This window comes from Pleurodeles waltl, chromosome 4_1, assembly GCF_031143425.1.
Source record: "Pleurodeles waltl isolate 20211129_DDA chromosome 4_1, aPleWal1.hap1.20221129, whole genome shotgun sequence".
NCBI classification, from domain to species: Eukaryota; Metazoa; Chordata; class Amphibia; order Caudata; family Salamandridae; genus Pleurodeles; species Pleurodeles waltl.
This window is the reverse complement of record NC_090442.1, coordinates 1018786321-1018804952: the sequence shown is the minus strand read 5'-3', so window position 1 is coordinate 1018804952 and position 18632 is coordinate 1018786321. Positions and strand designations below refer to the sequence as shown.

At 43.1% G+C, this 18632-nt stretch overlaps 1 protein-coding gene across 11 annotated transcripts in view; it reads left to right on the top strand.

Moving 5' to 3' along the window:
* Window positions 1-18632, top strand: part of PTPRZ1 (protein tyrosine phosphatase receptor type Z1) — a 572466-nt gene that overhangs the window by 447012 nt on the left and 106822 nt on the right. For all 11 annotated transcript variants that reach the window (XM_069229904.1, XM_069229910.1, XM_069229908.1 and 8 more), the window contains one exon: window positions 5218-5303. In XM_069229904.1, the coding sequence (XP_069086005.1) occupies window positions 5218-5303 (86 nt within the window). The remainder of the gene's footprint in view (window positions 1-5217; window positions 5304-18632) is intronic.

Sequence of the window (18632 nt, the reverse complement as noted above, 5' to 3'; positions counted from 1 at the left end):
ACGCATTGGAGAAAGTATTTGACAAAGACATCACTTCTGAAATTATATGCCAAGCAGGAGAGGCGAATACGGTTTTAAAGAAAATGTGCGACGTTTTCAGCCCAACATACGTCCTGCTCCGGCGTGATACAAATGAATAAAACAAAACTTACTGTATGTGAATTATTGTGCAACTTTACAGTACACAGATTAAGATGAGAATATAATAAGGGTCATTAAACTGCGAACATGTTGTGTTATTTTACTGCATGTTTCTTTTCCTCTTTTTACGCGCTGGTCATCAAAATAGTGCTAACATTTCTTTTCTACAGTGGTTCATAAACTTAGCATCTTTGTTAATGTCTGTATGAATTTTTATTGTGTCTGGGATGTCCTCTCATTATAGGAAGATCAGAGCATGCAACAGAGACATAAAATAATGCCCTTAACCCAATAATATTTGGCAAACAAAAATGACTGAGTAATGACAACAAATATGTAAATTTCAAACAAAACCTTTACTGTGAGTGGATGCTGAATGCACCGGAAATGCCGGGCAGCCTGATGGGCCTGTGGCAGGGATGTCACACGTACCTGATCGTGATGCAAGATGGAGGGACTAGTCGCTTTCAGGGCAAAATCCAGACCTCAGCGCTTCACCTCATCCCCGAGGATGGACAAAACTAGCCTTCCCATCTGTGTCGAAGTTAAGAGCTTTGCATCTCTACCCCATCGTCTGTTGCACAATACAGAACAGAGCCACGTACCACTGGAACCAGCCTGAAAACCCCTGATGATCAGTGTGTGCCAGGTGTGCTTTCGCTGAGCTAGAAGACAAGGGGTAGCAGATTCGTGGGTGATGTGCATACAGATGCGTACACTATGCCCCTCAATAATATCTCTGAGTAGCCTTGCATGCATATTTAAGGACATTTCAGATGCCGGGAGCAATACAAAGGCCGGGCCTGATATGGGCACCTGCGGAATCAGTGCCACCGGGTGAGTGGTGCACACCAGGGAGGAAGAGGGCTCCTAAAGAGAAAGATCCCGCCTGTAAATGACCCACTCATGTCCGAGCATGCTACCACTTTTTCAACGATTGTGAATATCACAAGTAAGACATGTCTGACCCTTGTGCATGATTTTCCCAATGCAGACTTACTAATGTAAGTTCGAAATACTGCTATGTCGAGACTGATGGCAACTGATATTTATAGGATCAGTATGTTGGAGACACGAGAAGACATGGCCAATTTAATTAGTACACGGCCTCCATCTATTATACAGGAAGGATTATGATCATAGCATACATGTCTTCATGGGTCAGCAGTCTCTGCTTTCTATCCCCTTCTCCCACAAGCATGAAAGCCCCACTTCAACAGATCATTGTCTCTCCTCCCACAGGGGTGATAGGAACCGTTGTTGACACCCACCCAAACTTAGTTATTTAAAGAGGGACATGTTGTGCAGCACTTAAACTCATCACCTCATCCCCAACATCGCGTCTCCTTTTGGAATTCGAAGGTCATTTTGTTGTTTGTGACACATGATATATCTTTTGCAGTGTCTAGCCCACCTCTCTTGAGAACAGTTGGACTTCAGTGCAAACTGGCCCAGGCATAATTTCTGTGAAGAACCAATTGACATTTGCCATCGTACTTTCACAAAAGCTGATCAAGGGTGAAACAATCACAGTTAACTTAATTCAACTTTTTTTGTGTAAGCATCAGATAGAACCTAAAAAATGAGTTGTTTGGGAATAATACTATCCTTAGCATTGGATGTGATCTTAACTTGGTTGAATTTGTATGTCAATGTACCCCTTGAATGGCTGTTGCTATGATGGCTAGCATCCATAAGGATAGTGCTGTAGATTTGTTATTGATGGGCCATTAGTACCTTCTTAGGTGAAAGTGTCTCTGCGAGTGTGATCAGTTGGTGTTCATGTAATGGGTAGTCTGTACTGTTAAGGTTTTGAAAATATAGAGTTGGCCCTAATTTGTAGGTGTTTGGCACCCCTTTATATGGAGGTGAGGGTAGACCCTTGGGTGCATCACACGTGGGTTGGTCTCCTGTCCCACCTTTTAGCGTTTTTAGGCATGAGGCAACCTTTCTTATGGAGCTTGGCGAATGGCCTTAGGCCACACCACAAGTGAGTTAATAGGCTGGCCCTTCTTTGAGAGGATGCAGTTTGAAGGTGTGAGGCATCGCTGCTTATAGCCATTGGAGCTGGTCTTAAGATGCACCACCAGTCCATTCTAAGACAAGCTGGCACATCTTTGAGTAGGTGTTTATGCTAAATGTATCTCTGCTATCCCCTTAATTCAATTTTCTTGACACTGGATTGACAGACTCTTCATATGGCATGAACTTTATTCCAGTCTTCTTAAAGGTTTTCTTATATTGTATCTGAACGTTAGTTTAAAATGGATTTTATAAAGTAGATTGTATGCCATTGACACCAGCTTTTAGCCTTTTCAAGGACAGATGTTACAACATTAGCTGTCCATGTTGAAATTCATATGATCCTATAACGGGATAGCATGGTAGCCTTGATCTGCTTAGATCGTTAGGCCGCTTTTGATACTAACATCGCATGCAGTAGAAAGGCTGCAGAAAGCAGAAATGAGACAAAAGTTACTTGAGATAATTATTTATTTTTTGTTGAATCATGTAAGCTTCTCTATGACATATCACATCTCCTCCCCTATGTAGTTGAAATGTAAGGTCCCTTATGGCACCACACTGAGCTCAACCCTTTTCTTTCTATGTTGCTTCCCTTGACAAATTAATTCTCTCGTTTCATCTCTTGTAATCGTTACACCAATTTGACTGATTGCCTGGGGCTTTTTTACGTTACACTTGATTGCACAATTTAAGTTGGGCACACTGAGGGCCTCATTTACAAGGCCCGTTGCACAGGGCGGCACAGCAAATGCCTTGCTGTACTGCCCTGCACCACTTGGAAAGGGCAGAAATCTGTAAGATACGTTGCATTTCTGTCCTTTTCCCCTGTGCTGGTGCACTAATTGCTGCCAAGCACCAACGCAGTCACCCTTGCACCATGATGCAAGGGTGCCTACATTGTGAGGATGATTGTTTTCCTCTTTCTATGTGCGCCCCTGAGGTGGCGTAAGAATTTGACACATTCCCAGACTTGTAAATTTGAAAATGCATCAGATTCCTTTGGGTTCCATGGTTGTTGTGTGGGAACACCCCAGGTAACACCCATAGAATGCCTATTTCACGCAGTGTTATGCGTGAAAGGGGTCCATATTTAAAAGGCCATGAAAAGCCTTGCAAGCTGTCTTTGTGTGGCCATGTAAATATGGGCTGGCACATGCCCACCAGAGCGTTTAAAAAAAAAAAAAGACTCTGGTGGTGCAGTGTGCTGCTAGGGCCTCGCAAATGAGGCCCTGATATTTTGAAAGGGGGCTACAACGGAGGATGAACTCCCCTACGTGAGTTCAGTTTTCTTCTCTCAGTGCTCAGTTCCCTCTTAATGTCTGTGCTCAGTTAGCACTGAAGTTACTGAGCACCAGGAATGCCTCACAGAGCATCGTTTTACCTTAAACAAGGCTGTGATCAAAGCCTCTCACTGTGACACCATCCCAGACAGCGGGTCAGGATTTAGCCTTTTAAAACAGGAGAGGAGTGAAAGGATTTGCTGAAGTAATGCCCCAACTCTCTCCCACCCCCATAGCTAGTGGGTACTGTGCCCTTAATCTAATTCCTCCCCACCTCCACGGCTAGTGGTGCTATGCTTTGATCTAACTCTCCCCACCTCCACGGCTAGTGGCGCTATGCTTTGATCTAACTCTCCCCACCTCCACGGCTAGTGGCGCTATGCTTTGATCTAATCTCTCCCCACCTCCACGGCTAGTGGCGCTATGCTTTGATCTAACTCTCCCCACCTCCACGGCTAGTGGCGCTATGCTTTGATCTAATCTCTCCCCACCTCCACGGCTAGTGGTGCTATGCTTTGATGTAATCTCTCCCTCTCTCCACGGCTAGTGGCGCTATGCTTTGATCTATGATTTGATCTAATTCCACCCCACCCCTATGTCTATCAGTGGTATTTCCCTGTCGGTGAACTAACGCCATCCCTGGCCAGGCGCAGTGGCTGTTATTGGCCTACATGTGCACTAATGCTCAACCCTCTTCCATTAATAGTGGCTGGTGTTGCATTGCCGATAAACTAGAGCCACGTCCGGCTGTGCCTGTGTTCACCAGAGACTGAGGCAGAGGACCACACCAACTCCGTGGCATAAAGAGAAGGGGCTTGTGGGAAGACAACCTCTCTATGTTGTACAGACTAAAGGTCAGATTTATCCAGGCTTTGGGCCGGTGCAGGTTTACTACCAGCGCAAATCTTGATTTTGGCTGAACAGTTGCCCAAAAGTAACACAAAATAGTGCTTTGCGCTACTTGTGCTTCTTTGCATTAAGTGGGCATCCCATGGGCAGTACACTGGCAATCCCATGCAACCACCCATGACTTTAGAAGCCTAGCCATATCTACTAAAAAAAGATAGCCCGGCTTCTCCTCAAGGGAGGCGTAAAATTTAAGAAAAGTCTTTTCTCAAAACCTCTAATTTTGCAGGTGTGGTGTTGTGTATATCACTCAGGCAAAGTTAGAAAAATGTTAAACTATGTCTAAGCATAGTTGTTTTGTCCATGAAGGACGCCTTCCCGTACAAAACCCAATTTAGGTGAACCATGGCCTGGAAACATCAGTGCAGGGTGTCACTGTTCTGAAATATACCGACGAAAAAAAAGTTTATTGATTACAATTACACGGTCTGACATTCTGCATTTCCAATGAAGAACAGATGCAATAAATGAATGACATGTCTGCAGTTACATTATTGCATGTGCTACAGTGTGCGGTAATTCTGATTTCTGTAACTGCACTTAATGTAAATTTTACCTAGAGCCCTTGTTTTAATTTCTGATTATGTTCATAATGAGTCATGCTGAACTTCACTGGGACCATGAACTCGAAAATGTAATTTGTCACGGGAGGAGAGTTCTCAAAACTGAAATAGTAACAAGACAGAGCATTTTGTGAGCGGGTGTTGTTGAACAGCATGCAGAAACAGGTACCACCCTATGGAGAACGTCAGTCAACAGGCTGACAATGAATATGGACACATGTTGCAAGTGATATTTTGTGATCATTACCTTATTTATTATCACTTAGAATATCATGTTTGCATTTGTTTTATTTTCCATAAAGATGGCGTTGGAGCTATACCCATCAAGCGCTTTCCGAAACATGTTGCAGAGTTGCACGCAAGGAATGGGTTCACGCAAGAATTTGAGGTGAAGTATCAACGAGACAAACAGTCAAACACTAGAAAACGACATCAAAAATTGATTGTATATCTGTGCGTGAGTGCTGCTACCGCCATCGATAAACCGCAAAGGCACACTTTATTCACTCTGAACTCTGTGCGGTTGCCACATGACTGAACTCCCAAAAAATAATTGTACAACCACCAATAGGCTCATTACGTTAGCCATACGCTGATTGAGCATGCATACAATTTTTTGTAGATGACATGTCCAGCGGAGAGGAAGGTGGAGAAATAGTCGCATTACTCGGTCACAAAGGAAGGAGGCCTGTCCCTGTACTGCCCATGGCCACCTTATCCCTAAAATAGTCAAGCTCTTGTGCATGGCTGCTGCCGGGCACATGGTGCTGTAAACAAGGAATATGTATGTACTCACTTGCAGTACAGCACTCCCCATGTTGTGCCCAGTGCTTGAAATGGAAAAACAGAGGTGCAGGTACTCTATACCAGAGTACCTGCTTGTTTCTGAGAAGTGCCGGTACTCTCTAATTAAAAGTATTACATTTTTCCTGAGAAGTGCAGGTACTCTCCCTCCCAAAATAAAAAAAAGTGCCGGTACTCAGTACCGAACAGTACCAGCCCATTTAAAGCACTGGTTGTGCCCCTTGAAGATCAAAGCTAGAATATTGAAATATACAAATATCGAGGACAAAATATCGATTCCAAAATATCAAAAGGTAGGTATGGATTTTCAAGTGCTAACGCCACCTATGTCTACCATGAAGATATACATATCTTCAAGGTACTTATATGTGGGGTTAGGAATAGTAAACCTATACCTATAGTATATGCACTTACCTTTCGATATTTTGATCTTCAATATTTTGTATACCATATATTTGTATCTCACAATTCTTACCCTCAATATTCAATTGTACATTACTCCACAGTCAGGCGATGAGTGCTGGAGTACTTGTTTTCATTTCTAGCCATGAGTTAAGGGTAGATATGACATTAGACAGAGCTTCTTTAAATACTTCTGTGATGGACATGGGGTTTGGTCATGTAAGTAGGCCTTGCTCAGCCCTCACCCAGTGACTCATGGGTGTCAGGTGCTGGTATGCGCCTGCTACTTACGCATGCAAGGAGGGCGTGGCTGTGCAGCACTTCTGCTGCCTACCCACCCCTTTCCCTTAGGTCATATTTGTGAATCTGACCTGCCCCTTTAGAAACTACAAAACTGCTTCTGCGAGGAGAAAATTGCTCTTTCTGGCTACAGTCTGCTATTTTGTAAATCTTTCCCTAATTGATGACATTAAAAAAATTGCATATTTGTTTATTTTTATAACTTTAGATATGTCTGCAAAGCTGAGTGGTGGCGGAATACAATACATAAAAATATTGGACGAACTATTATTATTTTGATAACTTGTCAGTGTTCAAACCTACTGATTAATTGCATATGGTGGCCTATTTCTGCATTAGTTATTGCTTCAGGGGCTTATTCATAAACTGCATTTTGCAATGCATCTAAAAGTACTACTAAAGTACTACAAAATCTTATTCACAAACCTACAAGTGTAAATCTCCACCTCTCCAATCTTTTTTATGTGGAGATCCTCAAACAAACACATCTACTACTTAGTTGGAAATGTGGAAAAATTGATATACTTACTACGAAGTGGGAGGGCTTAGGGAGGAGCAGGGAGAGGGCTTACGAAAGGGGTGTACCTGTGTGTCCTGCGGTGGGGGATGCATGAGGTGCACACTGAGGCGCAGCCACATGGTATGGAGCTTCCCTAGACACGGTGTCGGCTTCCTTCAGATTCATCTGAAGCCGCCAGTCACCTGTGCATGCCAGTACTTTATACTAGTTTAAGATACCACCCCCACGCCTGGCCATCAAGAAGCATATCTTTTCTATTTAAAAAACATATTGAAGTATTTATCTCAAAATATTTGTGTGATTTGTATGAAAATTGATGTGAATGTGTGAGGAAACATTAGACATGTAAAAATACCTTTTAATAGCGCCCTGCCCCATTGAAAATCTAGATTCTAGATTGTGATGTTATTTCCACTAAGTATTTCTTTTTACCTATGTTCGCATTTTACATTTTTGAATTTCCACGTTGTAAATTGTTTTCTATTTTGACAAATATACATTCTTTTCTAAAATATTTGTCTTCTTCTAGTAATAGTTTTCAATATTCTATTTAAATAGTTAATGTACTGAAAAGCGCATAAATAGACTGATGCTGGGGTTAAAATCTGGGTTATCAGGCCAGAGTTATAACACTGGCCTGTTTCTACAGGCATCTGGCCGAGCCAAAAAGAGGCACCTTCACTCTCGCTTGCTTTCGTCCATCTATTTTTACTGTCTGGTGTTAAATGAACTCAAACAAACAAAGATAACAGTTAAGCCGAAAAATCACTGCCAGTCATTCAGCTGTACTGCACAATTGGCATTGAGGTGCATTAAGACCCAGGAGATATTATACTTTTCTACTGGAGAGGGTACGTCTGGTCACACATCCGATATGAGGGGGAAAAGGCTCAGAATTTGAGAAAACACATACCTCAAACTCGCAGGTTAATGGCGCGGTGGAACCGGCCAAATACATAACAACGCACCCGGATTGAGGGCATCAGACCTCTTTTCTATCATTCTGTCAGCTTTCTCTGTTTGTTACCTTACGATTGTTTAGCATGGGACTTTTCAGTGATGATTCGTCTCTTTTTTGCAAATTGTTTATAGCTACGCTTATCACTACCTGTCTATTCATTAATTTATTTATGTTACATAGAGCCAAGTGCCTTAGAGCTCTGGCCATCTCACTGTTAACAGTAAAATTCACCAAGAAATATAAATAGGAATTGAAAATAATCAGAAATAAAGATCTATGTAGAGGGAATACAATTCAAAACAAAATAGCTATACAGCTAGGAGTGGCCTGTGGTTGTGCCTGACACCAGTGCTTACCTCCATGGAGCCGGCCTTCGCACTAGCGCTCCCTGTGACTGGTCTCATTGCTCTTCGGTGCCCGCTTTTCCGTCAGCACTCCTGCTCCCTTTGCTGCGGCTGCTCTCCTCCTACTTATTTCCCCTCGTGCCACTTGTGCCTCTCAGTCCTTTTTCTCACTTGTTTTCTTCACTCATTACTCTTGTTGCTATCTCCTCTTGTGCCTGCTTTCTTCAGTTCGCGTCCTCCTGCCTTGTGCCTTCCCACTTTCTCTACTGTCTCCTTACTGCCCATTTCAATGTCCTTTTTTGGCTGTCTGCCCTTTTCTGCCTTTCTCTGTCTTTTTTGGCCTCTCGGTTGTCTATTACTTCACAATCTCTTTATTTCATTCTCTCTCCTTGACCAGTACTCTCCCCAGTCTCCCGCTCACCCTCTCACTTCCTGCCATTTTTCCTCTTCCCACCACCTGCACACAACGCTGCTCCATCCCCAGGACCTACTTAATGGAGGCCACTGATGCACCAAAGTGCACCAAAGGCAAATCCATCTGTGCCCGTCCACGCCTGGACCTCACCCAGTGGCAGGCACCCTGGCCCTCCTGCCACTCACCACTACTCCACCGACGAGCTCAGAGCCATGAACCCCGGATGCCACAACAGCAACCGCTACACTGCCTCCCCTCCAGCAACCAGAGGACCCTTCACCTGCCGACGATGCCACTTCTCCTGCAACTTGGAGCTGCCAGCCCACACAGGACCGCACACCACACCCACTCGGAAGACTACGAACAACCCGGAACCACTCTGATCTATCCTGCTCAATGCCCAATCCCTCTGCAAACACGCCACAGAAATCTGTGACACCGTCTCCTCCCTCACCCCTGATACGGCATTCATCCCCAAAACCTGTCTATCCCCCTCCTCAAACCCCAACATCACCACTGCAACACCTGACGGTTACAAGTTTATACACCTAGACCGCATCAACAAAACATGATGGGGGCATCACCATCATCTTCAAGAACACCATTTGATGCATCGCCACCAGCGACAAAACCACACCCCTCAGGGTACACCTCAACTTTAAGCTACAAACTGATGCCAAGACAACTGCAGGAGGCACTTTCGTACACAGACCCTAAGGACCCCATCCTCCGGCCTTCTGCAACACCATCCCCAACATCACTGCACCACTAGTTATCGACTCCAACCTCCACATCCTACTTGGAGACCTCAACTTCCACATCGACGATACCAACAACATCAACTCTACCACTCTCCTCTGGAATAAGAGCAACATAGGCCTTACCCAATTGGTCACCGTACCCACACACAAAGCTGGACACACACTCAATCCTTTCTTCACCTCCAGCAACAGAGTCAGATTCCGCCACGTCACAGAACTCTCCTGGTTTGACCACAGCATCATCCACTTCACCATTGCCAGCACTCAACACACTCCCACCAAGCACCACAGAGCCAACTACCACAGCTGGAGCAAAGTAACAGGAACACCGTTGATGCAGACCCTCACCTCATCCAAACCCAAAGCCTCATCCAACCTAGAGCAAGCCATCTAGAACTTCTCCACCTGGATCACAAAATGCGCCAACAGAGTTGCCCCTTTGAAACCAGCCAGAACCAAAAATCCCTTTAGACATGCCAGCTAGGACACCCCGGAGCTCCGAGCTACCAAGCACAGCTGCTACAGACTTAAGAAACAATGGCGATCCACCAGGAATCCCTCCATTAGAACCACCCACAAAGCAGCTTTGAGCAACTAGCACTGACAACTTAAGGAAGCTAAGAGAATGGCCATCACAACCCTTGTTGACTCAGCAACTAACCTCACAAAAGAACTCTTCAGAATAGTCAATGAATATACCAGTCTGACAGCCACAGAGAACACTATTCACCCTTCCCAAGAACTCTGTGACACCCTCGCAGACTACTTCCACAGCAAGTTCGCCACCATACACAATTTGGACCCTCAACCCTTTGCCTCGAACCACAGCTCTCTCGACCCCCCAGCGCTCACCAGCAGAACAATCACCAAGTGGTCACCGCTCACCACAGAATCCACCTCTGCCTCATGTCATGAATCCACCCCGGGTCACCCTCCCATCCTTGTCCCCACCACCTGTGCAATCTTGGAAGCAACCTCATCAGCACAGAACTCATCAGTACCCTCAATACCTCCATCAACTCTGCAGCTTTTCTGGACAAATGGAACACGTGGCAATCAGACCCTTCCTGAAAAAAACCTCCGCTGACCTCAACGAACTCACACATTTCTGACCAATCTTGCTGCTCCCCAACCCTAGTACTCAAGAAGGTCATCAATCAACAGTTTACCTGCTACCTAAAAGAAAACAACTTAATTGACATCTCCCAATCAGGTTTCTGCCCCAGCCCCAAGACTACATTAATCTCCATCATGGATGACATCAGAGCACTCCTTGACTGTGGAGGACCGCCACCCTCATCCTCCTTAACCTATCAGCTGGCAGACTCAACAGCATCGGCATACAAGACGATGCCCTCAAGTGAGTCATGTCCTTCCTGACAGGATGCACTCAGAGCATCCTACTTCCTCCCTTCACCTCCACACCCAAGAACATCATTTGCGGCATACTCCTTGGCTCATCCCTCAGCCCCACATTATTCAACACCTATATGACCCTTCTGGCTGACATCGTCAGATCGCAGGGGGTCAACATAATTTCCTATGCAAACGATACTCAACGCAACCTCTCACTCACTGAAGACCCCTCCACCGTCAGAACAAAGTTCTGCAACATCATGACCAATGTAGTCAATTGGATGAAAGCAAACTGCCTCAAACGCAACTCTGACAAGCGGCTGACAAGCGGGACGTCCTGATCTTTGGGAAAAAACGCTTTGTTGTGTGGCAAAAGCTGATGGCCAGCCAAACTCAGAGCCACTCTCATGCAAAAGTGCAACCTTGGCATCATCGCTGATGGCAAACTAACCAGGATGTGGCAGATCAACACAACCGCCTCCTCCTGCTTCCAGACTCTCCGTATGCTCAGCAAAATCTTCCACTGGGTCCCAGCCAACACCAGGAAAAACATCACCAGGCCTTCGTCACCAGCGGCCTCGACTACTGCAATGCTCTCTATGCTGGCATCTATTCCCAGCTCCTAAAGAAACTGTAGACAATACAGAACACCAGGCCAGACTCATCTTGGACCTACCCAAATGCACCCCCACCACCCACCACCTCAGAGACCTCCACTGACTTCCCATCCAGAAGAGGTGCCACTTCTAACTCTTCATGCATGCCTACAAAGCCCTGCATGACCAAGGACCGGACTACATCAACCACCGTCTACACTTCCACCAGCCAGCCATACACCTCTGCTCCTTCTCTCTGGCCCTCGCGCACACTCCCAAGACCCATCTCAGCCAGAGTGACAGCCACTCTTTCTCCTATATTGCTACCAAAGCCTGCAACGATCTTCCCATCAACCTACAAACTGCACCCTCACTGGCAGACTTCAGGTTAAAACTCAAGACCTGGCTCTTCCACAGAAACATTGCATCCCAGATGCCACCAGTGGTGATAGCACTGCTCTCTATAAAGTCTGATTGATTGTTGACTCATTAATCTTCTTTGCTGATTTGCTCTGACTCCATTAGGGTCTATTGTCAATACTGATGTGCTTGTCCTCGTTTAGGTGTATGATGCACCATTTATTAATAATGATAATGTGCATCCTTAATTGTTAGGTTTCATCAGCAGTTTTTCAATCACCGCCAATGTTGGACTAGGCTCTTTCTGCAGGGTCATCCCCATAGTTTTTGTCTTCACTTTCCAGTTTTCTAAACCCATTTTTGTTGGCCTCTAGGATTCTGCACACTTTAACACTCATGGCTAAGGTGCTTATGTTCTCTCCTCTAAACATGGTAGAATTGGCTTACATCAAAATGGCATATTTAATTTACTTGCAAGTCCCTAGAAATGTGGAACTACATGTGCCCGGAGTCTGTAAATGAAATGCTGCTAGGGAGCCTGCAGCACTAATTGTGCCACCCACTTAAGTAGCCTTTTAAGTATGTCTCAGGCCTGCCATTGCAGCCTGTATGTGCAGTATTTGAACTACACTTCCACCTGGCAAAATAAACCTTTTGCCAGGCCTAAACTTCCCTTTTTAATACACATGTCACATCTAGGGAAGACCCTAAATTGCCTATAAAGCAGGGTGAAGTGTATTTAACAAGTAGAATGTGTACGTTTAAGGTTTAGATGTCCTGGTAGTGAAAAACACTTTTCACTACTGCAAGGCCTGCCTCTCCCATAGGATAACATTGGAGTTACCTTATTCCATTTAATAAGCTATAACTTCCAATTGGAAATAGGTAGGTTGAGTTTGGTGTCTAAAGAATTGTAATTAAAACCCCTGCCCTGGTCCCAGGCTGACGCCAAACCACAACCAGCTTGTGTAAGCTTCTTTGGGTGTGAGCTGAGGCAAGGTCTTAGAAGTGAGCTGAGGCTGTGCACAGCTCCGTCCTCTCATCCTGCTAGGATGGCCAATTCTGTCAACAGTAAATCCCTCTATTGTGGGGCTTTTTAGGGTGGAACACACAAAGGCAAACTGCCAACTACACCCAGTATATGACCTAGGAAATAGGCTGCAGGAACCAAATGGTTAGGGCAAGAAAATCTCAACTTTTTAAAAGTGGTATTTTCAAAATTATGACTGAAAATCCGACATTACCAGTTAATAGGATTTTAAATAACAATTATAGACACAAACATGACACTTCTACCTGCTCCCAAGCAAATGTTATCAATTATTAAATATAATAAGCTAGCGTTGAAAAACAAACTAGGGAGTTTTCAGTACCAGGTCATGTAAAACTTAAAAGAACATGTCAAACCTTTTAACTACAACGCACCATGTCCCATGGGCAGCTCAAGGGCTACTTTAGGGGTGAGTTATATGTATTAAAAATTACGTTTTAGACCTGGCAAGGGGTTTATTTTGCCAAGTCAAATTGGCAGTTTAAAACTGCTCACAGACTGCAATGGTAGGCCAAGGACATGTGTTAAGGGGCTACTTAAGTGGGTGGCACAATAAGTGCTTCAGGCCTACTAATGGCATTTAGTTTACTGGCCCTCGGTATATGGCATACCTCTTTACTAAGGAGTTAAAAGGAAATTAAATATGCCAATCAGGTAAAAGCCAATTTTATCATGTTTTAGAGAGTGAGCACAAGCACTTTAGCACTGGTTACACAGTGGTGAAATGCACAGAGTCCTAAGGCCAACAAAAACAAATTCATTAAAACAGAAAGGGACAAGAGTAAAGGCTTAGGGGAAGATCGCCTTAAGGAACTTTCAGATTTCTTAAAGTGCCCTTGACATGTCACGCTGCCTGAAAGCTTCAGTCGTTTTTGATGACTTAGTCACCTCCATAATTTCTATAGGATGACTCCAGACAGAGATGACTTGTTTACTGGTGGGTCCTTTGGGATTTTAATAGATGTTTCTGCCTTGTTTTTATGTTCACTCTTATCTTATTGCTATTTCAGTTAGACCATAAATCAATCCAAAGCTGTCAATACATTTGAGTCGCCGAGTTTGTCACTTTATTTAAATCACTGAACAGTTACATTACTTGATTGCCTCACCTATTATTAGTTATTCGTTGTATCATGTATCAAACACTTACCGACCGTCCTTTCAGTTGTTTCTATGTTTTAAGCAAGCAGTTCTGTAGATAATCCTGGGTAGATTGATATGGAAATCACAAATTTGTTAGGAGGTTATTGTAAATAGGTATGTTTATACTATCACCCTGTCTAAAGAGGGCACTGTGATCTTTTGCTTTGTTGTGCAGTGAGGGCTCTGCATGATAATCTATAAGCTGTGGTCACTGATTTGTCAAACTATAGTAGCAATTGCCCAACTTACACTAATAGAAGTATTTTTTCTTCAGGACTCTGTGCAAAACTCAAAACCCCTGATTTAAAGCTGAATAGCAACAGACAATCCTCTGTTTTGGAGCCAAGTAATTCATTCTTCCTTTGGAGAATTCTATGACTGACAATAGCCTCTTTTAGTTCAAAGCTCAGCAGTCTCCTAATTCACAGGGCAGGGCTATGGGCTTTGATAAGCTATGTAATGCTGTTGGTTGTTGGTTGTTGTTCATACTAAGGTGAACTTCACCCTCAATTGTTGTCTCATTAATAAATGATTGAGCAGTTGGCTATACCAAGTAGAGCACTGATAATAACAGTTTGTCCCAGGGGCGAATACGACCTTCCTGGCCTCTTCATGTGGCCCCTTTGTCAACAGGAGCACTGGGGAGCTGCTTACTGAACTCGGAAGTAACAATAACAATATGTTAAATAAACAGGCACATATTTATTTTAACGTTCTTTGATGTTAAAGAAAGAAAGTAACCAGAGAGACTTGCACCTGCTGAAGTTTAGCAACACCTTCATTTTTAAAGATATCTTGCAGCATAAGTGTAAAATATGAAAACATGTTTTTAATTAACATGCAGAACCTTCTCACCTTAGTACAATTGGTTATATCTGTGCATTGAGAAGTATTAATTTAAAAGTGATAGTTTCAGACATGAATTTAAAAACATAATTTCTTCCTCCCACCCTGACAACAATGCCAGTAGTGAACTAAAGAGGCAAGCCGCTTGTTATGTGCACTCTTTTGGTGGCCTGAGTTCCTATTAAACATGAACAACATAATAGTTTAATAAATCAAACACAGGTGACGATTTTGCACAGCACACATACTGAAGTAATGTATTTGGTGGTCCTCTTATATGTGGTAATGACGAAAAAGGAGGGAAGGTGCAGTAAAACAATTGCCTAGGATCACACAGTTTGGTAAAGTGGGGAAGCCAGGATTAATCCCATGTATTTTGGGTTCACATTTTTCAATTCAGCCACTAGATGTATATGCTTTGCTTCCCCTACACCCATCTTACCACCAGTGCCATCCAGCTCCCTCTCCCAACCATCATCCCGCATGTAATCATAATAATAATAATACTAATAATAGAATACATGTTTTGATCCCTGGAAAAATGTTTTTGAGTACACATGAACTAGAAGATGTGGGAGTATTAGGCCAATCCATTTGTCAGCATATTATCCTATTATCTAAAAAAAAAATGTATTGCTATATGTGGCCTTTTGTATCTCTGCACCGTCTGGCAATAGCGAACAAGTCTTTCAATGGTGCCAAACTCAAATTTGTATTTTGGTTTCCCATAGTATCTACTAGACCATTTGAACAGGATTGAAACTCATCTGGCATGCATTGATTCTAGCACACAAAGATTAATGCGCTTGTGCTGAGTCTTGTAGTGCTTCCATTGACTTCCAGTTTATTTCTATCTCCTTGATATTTAGATTTGAGTCAGAGAGCACTGTACATAATTGCTCCCTCTACTTGAAAAAGTAATCCCCCTGCATGACTCATTAGCATGCACTTACAGAAAGGGATGCAGCCTTTCTAGAGCTCCTCTATGCAATTTTAAGGGAACTCTTCACAAACATAATTATACAAAACTCTGATACAAACGGCATTCTCTTTTAGGTGGATAATGTAAAATTGCTATGGTCACTTATGAGATTCTCTCCTTTTGAAACCTGATCCTGTCTCTGATTGTGATTCCAGAAAGTGGAGCATTTTTAAAACATATTTTTCCAAACTTGATTTGTATTTGTAAATCTATGGTGAGCCCATGGAAATTCACAAATTCACAAATTCACAAAACTGAGATCCAGATACCCATTTGTATAATCAGAAAGTCTGTGTTGTACTTAGGAATTTAGGGCCAGATGTATGAAGGTAAGTGTTTGCGATCACCAGATAGCGTTTTTTTTCTATTCGCTATTTGGTAAGTTCAAACAGAAATAAGCAAATATGTGTTTAACACATTTTGCGATTCCCAGTGGGTCACAAATAGACCTACCTCATGAATATTAATGAGGTATGTCTCCGTTTGCGACCCAGTGGGAATTTTTTGAAAATCACAGGATTGGTGGTCTGCTTGGGTCAGCATAGCACCATGTCTGTGATTGCTTTTCAACAAAGCATTTGTTTTAAATGCAGCCGGTTTTCCTTAAAGGTTAAAGGAAAATGAGATGTGTTTCAAAAAGAAAAATGAAAAGTCTGTGGGACCACTGCCTGCTGTTAAAAAATATTTTTCCAACCATAGATCAAATCAAAGAGGAAGGCGTCACTTGGGGACCCTTTCCCACTTGCATATGGATTACCACCAAAAAGGCAAATGTTTTGCAGTTGGTCGCAAAACATTCATACGTACCACTGCAATTCGGTATTAGGAAGGGAAGCCCTAGCACGCTCCTTCCTCATACTGAATCACAAACTCAAATTTCAATTCAGCAACAGGTTATTGAGTCCCAATTTGGGCTTGATACATATGAAAATGTTTTTTTGCATTCGCAAACAGACTGATTCTGTGAGTTGGGCCGTTTGCGAAAGTAAAAATGCCTCATACTTCTGGCCCTAAATTTACTAATTCTATTGAGAGGATCTTTACTTTAATTACCTGAATTTCCTACACTACTTCAAATATGATTTGATCAGGTTCAGATACATATTACAGAGGATTCTGTGTCTCTTTCAGGCACCTCCAGTCCTGCTCCACAAGAAGCATATACAGAAACTTCAAAAACTCCTACCATCATTCACCAGCAATTGCAAGACACTTTTGATCTCCAAGAAATCTATAACACAAAATACAAAGGGGGACTGTCCTTCTTTGTTGTGATGATTCAACTCTACTATGCTGCACAATTGTGTAAGGTCTATGAACATATGTAGAAATAATCAGAGAACATATGTTCACATATGGCCAGTTCATCAAGCTCACATCCCTTTGGGGACTTCTGTAGCTTTAAAAAATATCTGTAAATCTACGATTGCAGTGGTAATGGCCTGTGATAGCAATGATGGGACAATCCTTTTTCTCCCCAGTTTAAATCTAGAGCTCTTTGCAACTCGACCCTGACCCCCATTTAAATATGGAGTATGCTAGACCCTTGAACATTGGCTGTACAAGAAAAGCAAGACAAACTAAAGTGATAAAAGCAAAGAAGAGGTCAGACTGGAGAAGTGTGATTAAAACGTCCATCTTAGACACTTGGGGACATATTTATCAAACTTCCGTGCAGCACAATCCAGCAGGCCACCTTGCTACGCTGTGCTAAGGGAAAGGGCAGGAATGCACCGTATTTAACAATATATGGCAATTTCGGCTCCTTTTCTGGCACTGACGCACTAGTGGCTGCCTCAAACCACTGCAGATATCTTTGAGTCATGGTGAAAGGGTGCCTCTGTTGTCTGCGGTGCATGCAGGGTTGTTTTTTGTGCAGGAAAGGACACTTTTGTGCACAAAAACAATCCTCAATGGCATTTTCCTCTTTCTATGTGTACTGTTGAATGCAGCAAACCTAGAAAGAGGGAAAAATTATACAAAGATATTTCTCATTGTTACGCCTCCCCTGGGAGCTAAATCAGGGAATGTGCCAAAAGCCATGGGTGGATGCCTGGGAAGACCCATGGAATGCCTCCCTGGGCCCTCTGGGTCAGAGTAATGAAAGGCAGCGATTTGTGCTGCCTTGCATTACTCCAGATTTATCAACCCATGCAGGACCAGGCAGGTGGCCTTTGGTGTCTTGAATAATCTACCTTGAGTGTTGTGTCGACCTTGCACCCCCTTGCGTGCCGCAAGGACTACCCAACACTATGATAAATATGCCCCTTGGTGCTTCAACTACCTAAAAGAGTAGCAGCAAGCAGAATTTGCAAAAATGAAGATATATTAAAAGAAATTTATAGTAATACTAATTATTCAAAAAATTATTCTGATTTTATTAGTTTCACTGTATGTATCAATGCGGCACGCTTAGAAAGAGGAAACAACAAGAATAAATAAAGGGTATATTTATTAAGATTTTATATCATATTTGCATCACAAAAGTGATGCTAATTGACTCAAATTCTTTTTTTTTCCTATTTACTTTCCACAGCAAAACTTGTTTTGCACTGTAAAGTACCCTAAAGGTAACGCAAAGCAGCACAAAGCACTGCTTCGATTACTTAGCGCCAAGGGAGCATTACATGGGTGGTACATGGGCGTTCCCCTGCAACCACCCATGCTTTCTGACTAAAAACCCTATCTGCAAACAAGTGTAGACAGGGTTTTGCACCAAATGTTAATGCCATGTGAAAGCAGGTGTTAAAAGAAGAAATGTTTTAATTTCTCCTTTTGTTCCGACTTTGCATATGTGCTGCACCTTGCAGCATACATACAAAGTAGGAAACATTTTAAAGTGTGTCTATGCATAGTATTTTGTACTGGGAGGGTAC